At 46.0% G+C, this 14767-nt stretch overlaps 1 protein-coding gene across 1 annotated transcript in view; it reads right to left on the bottom strand.

Annotated features, from left to right (window-relative positions):
* Positions 1 to 14767, bottom strand: part of LOC132906986 (neurogenic locus protein delta) — a 48389-nt gene that overhangs the window by 16246 nt on the left and 17376 nt on the right. The window contains exons 3-4 of the mRNA XM_060959679.1: positions 12758 to 12821; positions 3057 to 3308 (exon numbers count right to left, since the gene is read on the bottom strand). Of these exons, the coding sequence (XP_060815662.1) occupies positions 3057 to 3308; positions 12758 to 12821 (316 nt within the window). The remainder of the gene's footprint in view (positions 1 to 3056; positions 3309 to 12757; positions 12822 to 14767) is intronic.

Here is a 14767-nt window from a genome sequence, read left to right as displayed (position 1 = left end):
TTTCAACACATCTATTATTTATCTTCCTACTAATTCGTTGCATATATTAGCGAAAATAAACGAAGGAAGTGTTACGCGCCGATAACTGTGAATCTCGCGCAAAAGAAAAAAAGAAAAAAAAAGAAAACACTTGGAACAATGACAAGACGATCGAGCAAAGAGTGTCACATACATTACGTGGCGATTAATCGTAGTCGATCTGTTTCCCGGTCGCCAGACCTCGCACGCGTCCACGGGGCCAGAACTCGCATTAAATCGCAACAATGGCCCATTCTCATCGCGTCGAGGGGGCGGCGGCGGTGCAGGAGGAACAGGAAGGCGGCGAAAATCCTGGAAACGGTGGCGTGGGCGTGAGCTTGGCCGCACACGTGAGAAAAGATCGGCCTGCGATCGCAACGAGAGGCAACCGTGTGGTCGTCGGCGTTTTTCGCCGTCTATCAGAGACAGGGACGGCACTCGACAGAGACTGACTTTCCTTCGCGAAACTCAACGCACGAACAGACGATTCCACGAATGGCCGGGAATGTCACGAAATGAAGAGTAAGTAGTCTATTAGTAATCAATGCGCGGAGAAACTTTGTCGAGCGCCGGTGCTCGACGACGAGTGCAACGACCGATCGACGACGGCCACGAGAACACACCCGGAGAACCTGTCGACGACTTTGACTCTTCCTCTCGTCGATCGTTACAAGAGGATTATCGAAGCGCAGGGAGGACGATTAAGGGAAGATCGACGGAGGTTTACAGGTGTTTCGAAGATTCGAAACTCGCAACACTTGTAATTTTCTATGGTATTATTCGCTTTACACGCGTTTACGTATGGTTATAGTCGCACTTGGGAAAAATAGGTACAATTAACCGTGTAGCCAGCTGCCTGCGAACAAACGTCCAAAGCGTCGTGGGTTTACAAATTTAGAGAGCGTTGGTCAGTTTCAGTTCACCGCAAAGTCGAGGTTACTATATTTGACGCAAACGTTTGGCAGGAGAAAAATTCTCGTAACATCGTGGCAGGTTTGTCGATGTTCGATCTTAGAATCGAAATAATCTACAGTCCGGTTTGAACGATTTCAAGTATGTAACAACGTCTTAATGACTGGATGGATCACGAGATCGTTTATAGGATCGTTTAGACGAGCGATTGTGGCGAAATTCGCGAATACCATTGCCCTGACAGCGAGTTGACTCGAATGTTGGCCGCGGACGGGAATGCGATGACTTGGCACGCTGGCAAAGGAAGCAAAATAAGATCGAGATCTCGGATGCCATCGTCGAGGGGGAGAAAAAGGCCTCCCGCGCGAGCTCTCTCGCGCGCGGATCTTGCGAAACCGAGTCCATTCAAATCCATCCTTCCGACACTCCTGCAACCATCGACCAACAAACCAGAGAAACGAGACAAGAAAAAAGAGCTAAAAAGAAAGGCCGTGAAACAAAGGAGAGAAAGCGCAAGACCGATCGAAACGATCGAAGGCAAAACGGAAGAGAAGGTTTGGAAGGTCCTCGCACCAGCTGCACCGCGTAACCTGCTCGTCGTAAACTAGAAGCATCGAGAGGCAAGCGCAGCGACAGCTACGTGGCGATCCAGTCGTCCCGTTCCAGTCTCATCCGCGTGCACACCCACACGTCTATGCGGGTGAGACGAGCCTCCAACACGGTGAGAGACTGAAAGAGCCACACACGATGGAGGAGTTTCCATCCACACATCAACGATTATCCTGAACGTGCACGAGGTGCACGTGGAATGTAGACACTGAGAGCTACACGTATATACATACACGTACAGATTAATCCTGAGAAGCTCGAGAGAGGAGAGCTCAGGTACGCGAGAACGAGCGACAAGGAGGATGCTGGATACAGAAGACGAACTCGAACACGACCAGAAGAGAGAATATACTCGTATACATACACACACGTATACATATGAAGAGAGAGGGGGGAGGAAAGAGAAAGAAAGGAGAGGAGGAGACACGTATATACACACGGAGAGACGGATAGACAGCAGATACGGATATAACAAGGGAATGGAGGAGGGAGGAGGGGAGAAAAGAAGAGGAAGAGAGACAGACAGAGAGAATGAGAGAGGTATAGAGAGGTGCACGGGGTACAGAGCGGGGCCAGAGCAGAAAGAGAAGGCTCTCTCTTTCTGGTATGTGTGTGCGCGCGCGCGAGCCGAGCGTGGGAAGCTGCTGCACGCTCGGACCCGACACTGCACCGACACTGCACCGGGCCTCTCCTTCGTGGACTCTCGTCGAGTTTGTCGAGTTTCGTGCTACGAACGAGAATAGAGAGAACGCTATATACCGGCCGGTGCGGACTAACGTCCTGGAGTGAATGTTATATAAGCGTTGAGAGGCGAACTGACTAGCCTCTCCGGATGGATTCTACGCGAGTTTTCTGAAAATTATACTTGGCTCTTTCTACCTTCTTCCACGCATCGCTGTTTAAACGCTCTAGAAGCGAAATATTTGAAAATTTTGATCGGCTGACAAATCTACATATTCTCTAAATGAACGTAATTTCACATTTCATTGTAATCGTTGATCGATATATGAAATTTGATTAGCGTGACTATTAAAAACGTGGTACAATTATACGTTCCTCTGTCGTAACGACCACTTTCGTTGCCACTCACACGACACTTGCAATTCTACAAACTCTTCCCCTGATTCTCCGCTCGCATAATTTCCCACGTCATTTAACCCTGTTACACAAATCACGTTGCTCGTCCTTTTCGCGTGTCATCGGAACAAGCACGGAAGAAAATCCTAAATTCGACAGCCTCTCCGATTACCAGTGAACGGTATAAATTACGCGGCGGTGAGGACGCGAGACACAGAGCCGGACGGGGCAAGGGATGAACAGAGAGACGAGGAGAGTGACGGAGAGAAGAAGAAAGAGAACGTCAGAGAGGATCGTCTCTGTAATTTCATACACGGAATTCCTACAAAAGGAGGGATGTCACGCGCGATGCAGTCGCGATGGGAAGCGTGGGAGTGCACGCATATTACGTGTACGATAATAGGCGCTGCAAGGAGAAAATAAAAAGAGAGTAGACTTACGTGTATTGCAGTAGTCACCCTTCCATCCAGAGAGGCAGACGCGCTCTCCGGACGGGCTGCAGCTGTAATGACCGAAATTGTCGTCCCTCGGCCTGCACAGGTTTTCGCAACCCTTTCCATAATAGTGCGCCACGCAAGTCACCCTATATTCGTACACCATCTTCGCGTGTGCGCTTCTGTATTCGTCCTCGGTCCAATTCGGCCCGACGTCCAGCCACTTTTGCGTCGTCAGCCTGGTTATCAGTACTTTTTCTGGAAATTAAGAAAATTGTCTTTGTTAAAACTTTGTCATATTTCCTCCTATCTTTGTTATTTCTGACAATTGGAAAATGTAAATTCTTTCACTGGGTTATCCGTTTAATTACTGTTAAGCGCTATCAAGCTTTCGTTGCATCTTTTTCTTTCTACGCTATGAAACCGTCTTAAAATATTTTTACTCTTTTTCCCAATCTTTTCTTACACGAAGCAATAATTTTGTTTACAGTACGACAATATTGCTTTCCCAGGAGATCGATTAACCTCGCTGTAATTCAACTGAATTTGCCAAGAGATTCGCTCCGATTGATACGATACAATTAACTGCACCGTTTCCCCGGTTGAAATCAATTCCAATTTACCACCCATTGATTTCGACACGTCCGCGATGTCCCGCGTGTCGCCCTTTCCCCCACAAACATCCCCAACAATACCACCTATCATTCTATACTCTCTCGCTGTATACGATCGAACAACCCCTCCGATACAATTACTACGACGATTCTTCAACGCGACAATTTCACGCGTCAAAATGTCGCTGATCGACATGGTGACACTAAATCGAAAGCGTATTCAAAAATCTATCGTGAAATACACCGATGATAACAACGCGATCGATACGATAAGTCTGAAATTTGACGCTTCCAAGTTTCATAAATCAGCACGAACCGACCTCGAAGGAGTACTAAAAGATCGATCGCTGTTGATCATCATCGTCTTGGCGCATCTCGATCGATCAATCGTCCACGGCAGAGGGAGAGAGTGCGGCACGAAACGCTAAAAGTAATTAAGCATGTCCATCGGTAGGGCAGAAAGAGAAAGAGAGAGAGAGAGAGAGAGAGAGGAGGAGCGAGGTGGTGGTGCTGCGCCCAATGATGCGATCGAAGTGCATCGGCCTCCGGCGAGAGAGACAGAGAGAGTAAGAGAGAGGGCAGACCGGACGTTCGTCCGCTATTGCTACTCCGCCGGCGGCACGCATCCGGCACAAAGAGAGTAAGCGTATACCACCACGTTGTGGCTCTGGGAAAGAGGCGTTCTTCTTTTCTTCTTCCTTCTCTTCTACACCGCCACCACGCAAACTACTACCCTCTTCCTTTTCTATGTATCTCCACCTCTTCTACTTCTCCTGGCTGCCTCCTTCTTCTTCTTCCTTCTACCATTGCCTACCTGTTTTCGCAACAGAATAAAAGTAGAAGAAGGAAGAAGAAGAAGAAGAGCACACACGGTTCAGGCTTCCTACTAAACGTATTATCGTAATGGGCCAACAGATTAGGGGAGGGCTCGTCCATCTTTCTCCGTCGTTCAAGCCTGGATCAGGTGCCCTACCGAAAAAGCTGCGTCTCACGATGCACACAAGGTCCAAGCAAGCCCGACTGGGCCAGTTCATGATGTTCGTGCGAGAGACTCATGGCACGGGCAAATGGGTCGAGTAGTATACATCGACCGTGCTGTATGGTTACGTTGTTGTGGTCGGTAGCGTAAGGAAGAGTTAAGTGGTCAGCCTCCGTGTTCCTGTTCTTTTTTATCCTTTTCTTTCTTTTCTTTTCTTTTCGTTCTAGGTTTCGGTTCCCTTCAGGGCCTCCGTGATGAACCTAATGAACGGTTCACCGCACCAGTCTCGCGATCGCCAGGGGTCTATTTTTGAAACTTGGTTGAATTTCGAGAGCCTCCGTTTTTCTTTTTTACTTTGCGCCAGTAATCGCCAGCGAAAACTCGCGAGTAGAAATTGGGCGAAAAGAGAGTTTTGGTATAGCCGAGGGAAGGATAGGTTTCGAGATGCGTTCGAGGTGTTTTCGAGATACAAACAGCAATTGATTCGAATTGGATCGTAAGAAGATCGCGCGCTTCGAATCAGCCGACCAACGATTTTCGCGACGCCTGTTTGAAGCTTCGGAAAACCGTGAACATATCGCGCGGCGACAACCGTCGGAAAACGGACCTTTCGAGTCTGACAGGAATCGCAAAGTCCACAACAAGCCTATTTCACCCGAGCACGTACTTTCGATATTTCTGCGCATTTCAATTTCTCATAATCGTCCGAATATTTGACGAATACGAGCGGCGAGACGGTAAGTACGAAAAAAGGAAACTACCAAAACTGAGATTTCTCGCGACTAAAGGTCTCGTTGGGAACGTGAGTATATATTATTGTCAAGTAAAATACACAGTGTATCGCCTAACTAAACATACTCGTACAATGTTTGTAAAGCAAACATATATCTGAAATTATTAATAAATAATCGACGGAACAGGCAGATCGAAGTAGGGAAGGGAATCGACGAAGAAAAGAGGAAAGAAGTTAAAAAACAAAATGAAAGAAGATAAAAAGAAGAGTAGAAATAAAAGGACGAAACGCAGGATTCGCCGATGGCGTGCCCGGCAATACTTAAACAGGATACCCAGGGCCCTCTGTTCCCAGAAGGGAAGTAACGTTTCGCTGTCGGCGAAACGGGAGTCGAGGGAGAAGCAGTTTACCGAGCCTATCTTCCCAGGTGATGCTGTTACGAGTTCTGAAAACGCCGATGTTCGCACGCCACCACCGCAGATGGACGTGTGTACGCGCGATCGACTTCGTTTCGTCGTCCTTCGTCTTCGGCGTCGATTCGCACGGCACGATGCTTCCATCTTTTTCCACCGCTTCTTCTATATCCAGCCTCTATATACGTTTTATTCGTTTGCTTTTCGGATGAATCGGTATTTTTTTCTAACGGCTAGACATAGATCCAGGAGGATGTAAAAGGGGAAAGAACGGTTCTTAAGCGGTCTGTTTACGTTGAAAAATCGTATCAAGAAACTGATTTCCTGGCTGTTCGTTAACGAGAAACTCCCTATTGTTTCCTGTGTCTATGCGTGTGGATTTTGCTCATGCATTAAACATTGTACCATTAAAACGGAATTATTCATGTTCGCGTATAGGCGGATCGTTTATGTTCGCGACTAATGTCGGATGCGAATCAACGGAACGCAATGAAGATCGTAGTGAGACGAGGGCTTTAATAACGATGTTTCAAAAGTGTTCTATGTTCTATGACAATTTCTTGGACAATTTCAAACGTCTTATTTGTATCGGGATAGACAGATCGATGAACTCGTTGTATGATAATTTCATATCGCTCGAATAAGGCAGAGAATCTTCAAACAAATGCAGCGTGTTTCGCGTAAATTCCTCCTCTTAAACAATGTCTTTGCCTAAACCCCTTCTTTTCCTTTTCGAATCTCCGTTATCCGATCATCGAGCGACGATCTTAAGATCGCACGATCTGTACGATATATTGGGTCGGCAACTAAGTTATTGCGCATTTGTCAATACCACCTAATGACAAAATCTGCGATCACTTTGTTGCCAACTCGATGTATAGATTCTGTAGATCGCGAGAATTTAAGCTTACGAAGAAAGAGAGGAAAGACGCGTAAAATTTTCAGGAAAATCAAAGCGTATATAAAGGTACAGTAAATAAAATAAAATAAAATAAAATAAAAAAAAGTCTGAATTTGCGTGAAAAGAGACGATAAAACTGAATGAAAATACATGTTGATCTAAGACGCCGGTGAAGAGGTGGATCATTCGCTCGTGACCGGTCTTAGCGCGACTTCCTTCTCGACGTGAACGCGTTATTCCGGGAGAAAACGCTTGGCAGTCGTTCCTCCAGTGTGGAACGGCTGCGTGCACGCCTGCGTGTGCACCTGTAAAACGCCCGGTGAACTCGAGGCCAGGCCGATTCAAGGTATTCATTAACGACGCGGCGGCAGCGCCGCGAGTAGCCAGACATTTTCTATTGTTCATTCAGAAACGAGCGGTCGTCGAAGGATAGCCCCGAGCTGGCAGGTAGCCAGATGCATTACTCAACCACCGTGGCTCCTCTATCGCGGAAAAAACTCTCGTAACCTGGATCATTGTGTCGCGGATAGCTAGCCTCTTCGAACGACATCATCGTTCCACTGGTCGCCACATATCGTCAGCAATAAATCATACGCGGCATACGTCTTTGTACAGAACATGTTTATTTGTTGTTTTTGTAGATCAATTAATCGTGTCAAACTGTAGGCTTGTAAGCTGAGACGAGCTTTGGTTACTGCGCCGCCTCTGACGATCCGTATCGTCGTTTCACTGTGGTCTCGCGAGTTACAGGTTTTACGTTCTGATATCGAGAAGACCGATAACTTATGGTTACGTAGATTAGCATTCGTAACTGAACGCTTTGATCGATTTGTAGAGCAGCATGGATTTCATCAAGGTATGTATAAGTGTATCGAGTAAATATCACAGTCTGTATAACCGTATAATTAAAGGTAACAGATTACCAGTAGTTATTTTCTTATGAATGTAAACTCGCTTGGGCGAGACTTTACGACTTAAATCGTAACTTTCAAATGTAACTCGAGGGCTTGCGGTCGGTTTCGATTTCCACCCTTCGATCGACACCCTCCGTCGAACCACACACGCACACACGCAACTTCTAAGTCATCCGCCTCTACGAACCCGGACTAAATTTATGATTTATGAATGAAACGCGATAAGAACCCTTCGTCAACGTCGAACTGTTCGAATTAGCACGGAAATTGGAAGACTAAGCAAATACGAAAATTCAGTATGATGTAACTAACGAGTCCTGTTTACCTATAATTAACAGGATAAAAAACTGTACAAAGGCAAGAAGAAAAAAAGCTTAAAAAAAGGGATGTACGTACAACTGTACGAAAGATAAGAGAAAACGCACTTAACGATTAATTAGCAGCCGATAAAACATCTTAATACAGCTTTGTTACCAACTGACGAGGCAAGGAGATATGCATGCAGGTTGATTTTTCGATATCTCATCGTCGATTCGACGAATTACGGGGTTCCGGGAACAAGCCAGGCCAGTTCTGTGTTATCACGGCGGGTACATGCGCGCGACAGCGGACCAATTACTCCGCTCGCTCATTATCGTTCGGCTGTGGAATGGCAGGTGCGCCGCGAGGAACGCGCACGACGTGCACAGTGCACACGCGGCCGCGTGCACACGGCGTGTCCCCTGTCCCGACAGGAGCAAAAGGGAAAAACGATGGAGAGCGGTTGACAATCGACGATGACGTAAGCCATCTCCTCTCTGCTCGCTATACCCGAGTTCCCGTTCAAGCTGCTCTGTACACACTGCCGCACCGCAAAACCGTCGTAAATCCAGCCGCGTCTCGTTTCGTTTAACGAACCGCGTTACCGCAAACGAGACCTCCTCTCTGCTGATTCTCTTCTGGCTGCTGCCTCACTCGCGCCTTTTCGTTCGATAAACGAGACGAGAAACGGAGACTCGTGTTACCAAAATCAGTGTTTTTGGGCATTTAATCTTCTAAAGATCACGAAAGAATATAAATTCTATTATATTATATTAAGGATACTTTTAGAGAAACTGCTTAGTTGGATCGTCATAACGAAGAGACTAATGGAAAGTTTAATGGAAGTTTAATCGTTCCGATTCCATTGTAATCGATTCTATGGATTCTATTATCAACGGGATTACGTGTTACTTCTTCTCAAGTTTCATAATAGAACGTCGAATCTTCACAGTTTCGGTTCATCCGATCCAGAATCAACGGAATCTCGAGAAAATCAAGAATCGACTGGAAAGAGAGTGATGAAGAAAGGGCCAACTTTTGCTCGATTTAACCGTATTTCCCTAGCAAGTTTCTGCTGGAAACGGAACGAGAAATAATTCCAACGATAATTCGTGGCGCAGGTGCGGTCCTCGAGCAACCACGTTGTGTATCTTCGGCTTATGGGCAACGGGCAAACGAACGCATCGTGTGGCGAAGAGGAAAAGAGAAGGAGAGAAAAGAGAGGTTAGTAACATAGAGAAAGGGAGGGAGAGAGACGGAGGACGGTGTGGGCCTGAGAAAGGAAGCAGCATCCGAGCAACGCGAACAGCAATAAAGGGCTCGTTTCACCAGTACGTTGGGGGCATTATATTGTGCGTGGCGCGGACGATATACACGGCTGGTGCACACAAAATTCCGAGCACAATGTGCGCGGTGTGTTTCGGCGATAAAGGGGCCCAGGGTATGTCCAAACATACGAGAACCAAGCGGACAAAACGCGCGTCGTACTATATTAATGGCAGAGCGTGGTTGCTCTTCCATCTTTCTTGCTTCGTCTCGGTTTGTCTCTTTTCAGCCGCGGATGCGCCGGGCAGGTACATCTGTGGGATAACGGTAGGAATTCCGTTCTCGGGCGAGCTTGAAACAAAGGAAGCCAAGCTCGATTCCCTTCGTAATTAGCCGCTTCGACGGGGATCAGAAGAGAGTTTTTCTCGAGTTGCGCAGCTGTGGAGCCTTCGTGGGACTAGGAAGCTTCGCGGAGAACCGGAAGAAATTTCATTAAAAAAGTAGCGGAAGCGATCCTTTCGGCCAGATATTTCCGTAGAACCACAGTTTCTTTTTTCTTCTTCGTAGGATGTCGCGGAAAAGTTTCAGCTTGAGTAATGATATTAATCAGCAGAATGAAAGAGTAGAATGTCGAGGAAGTTGTTTCGCGGAATTACCATTTTACGTAGTACATCGGAGAAGTTTGATTAAAAAGTTAGAGCCGAGGATCGCACTGCGAAACGACATTTCGTAGAAACGGAATTGCAAGCTTTGAAACCACAGGAATATTTTTAGCGTACCAAATTACCGAAGGATACTATGTGTCAGAGCAAATAAAAGAAGTATTATAAGTCGCGCTAAGAATCATCATGGTAGTCGGACTGACCTCCCAGTCCACTGCTACATTTCATAAAGTGATACCTTTAATTTTATTTAATATTGGACAACGTTATGTTAAAAATCATTGAAAATTCAAACGCCTCTAGGTTAATTAATACTCTCGAAGCTTCAAATTATATATACCGCTATTACGACTCTTAATGCACCGAATGATTTTCATCCGATTGAGCAAATATCTCGGATCCCTAGGTCTAGCTGCGTCACTCTAAACTTAAAAGATCAAGAAGGCCTGAAGCATAGCAAGAAGAGCGAGACCGCTTAATTTCTTTCCCGAGGTCCTGTGTGTCTGGCTGGCAATTAGAATGAACCAGAGACCGGAAGCTATACGTGGCCGTGCAACGCTCTCATGCGTGGCTCTTATATACGCGCGCGCGTGTGTGTGTGTGTGCATACCCAAGCACATTGCTTTACCTACGCTTCCATCGAGTGCGAGGATCACGCCAGGACGGTAATTGAATTTCGTTATTTCGGGACTCACGTTCGACCGTTTAATTCGCTTTTATCTCGCCAATCTGACTGAGCTTTCCCCGGATGCGGAAGCAATAAACAGTGCTACTCGTCTTTCGGCTATTTACATGCATGTTTTCCCGGAGTACATGCTTTAACGAGAGAATGTCGTGTCTCGAAACCGTGCGACGATTATCGCGTTCGAGCGTGCTCGCGACCATCATCTGCGGAAATTGAAGGAAATTAGGGTATCACTGGATCGACGAGTCGTTCCGGTAATTGGTAACACTGATAAGTTGTACTACAATACTTGGAGATGTAAATGGATACGCGCTTTCGTTTCGCTCAATAGTTATACTATGCCAAGATTTATACAACTATCGATCGAGCCAGTTACTTTTATTTCTTTTGTGGAATCAACTCAAAAATCATGAGAATTCTGCGTGCTATGTTTTACAGTTAGCAAGATTTCATATTCTATACTTGGAAAAGCTGTGAATTCTATATTTTCGCATGATACACTTGACGAAGCTATACATCCCCTTCTTTCATTCTGTAAATGCTTAAACGAATTTAGGTTTCTCAATCTCTAGGATCACTCGATTTCACAGTATTTAATTTGAACATGATATAATTACTTTACGATTTAACGATACCGGCTGAAACTTAAAATTAAACAACTCGTTCTCAAAGCTTAATTTGTGTTTTAATTTGCTACGAGATGATCTACTATGAAAAAAAGCAGAAAAGGTTCGACGAGACATCAAAGAATATAAATAGAAAACTTCCGCAGTTTCTCGGCAAAATATCGGCTAGCATAGAAGAGTTCGATAGACGAGAACCCCGGGTTAGCCGGGTACACATAGGATACATCCATATCCTCGTCGACAGAGGGTTTCGTATTACCGTGGCGCGTTGCTGGAAGCTAGGTGCTACGGTTACACAGGAAGGAAACACTAGCGCCTCCGGCTGCTTCTCTTTCCCTCGTTCTGCCTGTTCTCCGTACGCTATGACACAACAGAGAGCGCCGACCACTTTGTGCACGTGGACGCGTCGCGGTAATGAGCAAGGAAACATAACTGAAAATGGGTCGAGAACAGACACAGTCACGAAGGGGGAAGAAAGACTCGAGAGTACAGCTGGAACTATCGGCAGAATGTTGGCAACGCGGTTGCGATTTGCGGTGAGAGGATGAAAATTGGGAAAGAGGACGCAGATGTTCGCTAGAATTACGAGTATTACCGTATCTTTTGTTTGCATTAGCCTATTACGTCCTTCAAGTTATCTTTCTTCTGTTGAAATAGGAACGAGATTGAAATGCAGGAATTCGAAGATCCTAACAATGTTAAAACAAAATACGTACATGTAACTTTGCCGTTGGGAAATGACACAATAAATGATGTACGGTAGCAGATGAATACGCTGCGCGTTTGAAAACGTAGTTTCCAGGACTCGAACGAAATATACATGTATATGTATTTGTTAAGGAATGACAATCATTCGATTCGATCTTCTTACGAGTTACGAACTATTACAACCGCAAACGAAGGAAACTATATCTTCTGTCGGTGTCACTAATCCTCATCAGACAAATTCACAAGACTTTCGACCGAAAGCTCGAAAAGAAGAAACGGAGAACCGGTTAACTGAGAGCTGGAACCGCAGCATTGAGAAAAAAGCAACGATATTTGTCCGCGGAAATGTGCGGCACAGGAAGAGACCTGTCCCTCCGGAGGTTGAACGTATCGAAACCGTACGAAGTAGAAGAGGACGAAAAGAGTATCGGAGGTCTTATAAAAGAAGAAGAGGAAGTATACAAGGAGGTTACGTCTCTGGTGAATGTCGTGCACAGAGGCCGGAAGTGGGTTCTCGGCTGGTTCGAACTCGATGCATGGTATCGAGAGCCACGACCCAGCTGGACTGCACATGCCCAAAACTTCTAAAACCTTCTCCGTATTTAGAACTATACATAGAGAAAAAGAGAGAGAGAGAGGACTAATTTTAAAATATCATGCTCCTTCCTTCCTCCATACCTCTCCTTTCATCTCCTCTTTTTTTTCCTCTCTTCATCTCCTTCATCCTTCGTTCTTCGTTGTCTTTTTTTTTTATTCGAAGCGCGTGCGAGCGCACTCGTGCCGCCGATACGAGGCGCACACGCGGGGCCTATAACGCTACAGAGACCAGATACAGTCTTCAGGAAGGCTTAATAGGAAGAGAGAATTACGAAAGATAGAGAGAGAAGGGTAGAAAAGGTTACTTACCGGGTGAGTGGTGTGTCGTGTTGTCTGCGTCGTGATAAGCCTCCACTATCAGCGAGAATGTGCCCTGGGAACAGAGAGGAGGTTGGTGAACTTCGATGAGACGCCAAGCTTAATCCTATTACTTATCTTAACCGCTACCCCTATCGACTTATACAGTTACTTATACCGCTGCTTGTAAGTCACTGAACACTTAACACGGTCAGGATAGCGAGGACTTTAATTAGGAAATGATATCGATGCTTATGAACCATTTTTATCAAAGAGACTTTTATCATACTATTGTTAATAAAGTGTACCATGTATCCAAGGTATTTTTTAATGAGAGTCAGGCGTGTGTAAATCTACGTCAGTTTGTGCAAAGATCGATATATCTACATCAAAGAACTCACGATTACTAACAATTTCCTCGAAATTAATAACATTACAACTTCGTTTCCTCCATAAGCTATTTTGCTTGCATTTTACTTAACCTGTTGGAATAAATTTTGCCAGTCGTTGTGCTTAAGATTAGCAAATGTGCGAGCGTGGAACAACGATATAAATCACTTAACGCGATAGGTTCGATCGCAAAAGCAAGCCAAGTGGAAGATACGCGAACGACACAGAGAGAACACGGTGAACCCAAGTGTCCACGTTTCGGTGCGAAAAAGCGGGGCAGCTGTGCGTGCCATCGCGTCACGCAATTAACAATAAATTAAACGTTCCAGAGGCGGGCTGGCCGATCGCGTCACGTGCGCACCTGCCACGCATTAGAAGGGTGCGTGTGTCCCTTTGGCGAAGCGTGCCTAAAAACCTGGCGGAACTCGAGCCGAGGTCATGCGTTGCGGACAGATAGAGGCGCGACAGAGCGTGTTAGGCCGCGGGTACCTTCAACCCTCTCTGTACACGAGTCGACGAACCCCTTCTTTCCCTCCAGCTTTTCGAATTACCGTGAAGGAAGAAGGGCGAAGAGGACGAGGGCGCTTCGAACAGAGGAGGGTTAACTTTTATAACGACCAACCGGATATAAATCATGCGACAAGCGTTTCTCCACCGATGGCACGTGCTCGTCCGCTCCGTTTGACCAAGAATTACCGAGGGATGGTTAATTGGTCTCGAAAATAAATAATCGATCCACATCGCGCTGGAGACCGTTTTAATGGAATACTTTCGTCGCCATCGTCGTCGTCGTTCCGGGGAAACCTGTTATACTCTTGTTTGCATTATCCATTATGGATATATACGGCTACAAGTGGACATATACACTTGTGTGCATGTGTATGCAGAACGGGCCTCACACGCGACCGCGTATTGTGTAACAGAAATTACGTTTGTCTCTGCAGACACGCAACCGGCGATCTATTAATTCCCGCGCACGACCCGATCGTTACGTTGATTCGTATTAACGGAACAGTAATTGTAATTGATCATTCGGTTGATCGGAGAATTCGATAAGGTTTCTGTTAACTCGGAAAATTCCTCGGCTTTTTACGTTACTCGCCTAGGCGATCTTGCGTCTGATATTTTTCCGCTTGCGCAAAGATCGCTTATCAAATGTGTTTATCGTCGGTCTTTAACGAGCTGAGAATAAACAAGTCGACGGGATATATATTTCTTTCGTTTCTAATTATACATTGAAACGACGCGAGTGTACAGAGTACGAACACACCGATTGTATTCTAAACTCGATTCGCTATTTTTAATTTAATTAATAATTAATACCGAATTATTGTTAGTGTAAGGGAAATAATGTCTTCGCTAAAGCTGTTCGTATCGACTTCCACTTCGAACCTAATTATCTAGCCAAAGAAGAAACGGTTAGCGAAGCAAGCGCGAATCGAACGATTTCGCACGTCTCTGCGTAGAAATCCGGGCGCGAAAGGCACCGGTGTAGGCGTCGAATCGCTCGCACGACCATAAATCCAGCAACGATACTCCCTATGGACGAGCGTACGGCCCACGCCGCGGCGACACACGCACTCGTGCACACGCATCGTGTGCACGCCGCTGTCGTTCGTCCACCGGCGCGGC

This window comes from Bombus pascuorum, chromosome 5 (genome assembly GCF_905332965.1).
Source record: "Bombus pascuorum chromosome 5, iyBomPasc1.1, whole genome shotgun sequence".
In the NCBI taxonomy this organism is placed as follows: domain Eukaryota; kingdom Metazoa; phylum Arthropoda; class Insecta; order Hymenoptera; family Apidae; genus Bombus; species Bombus pascuorum.
This window is presented reverse-complemented; position numbering and strand designations above follow the sequence as displayed.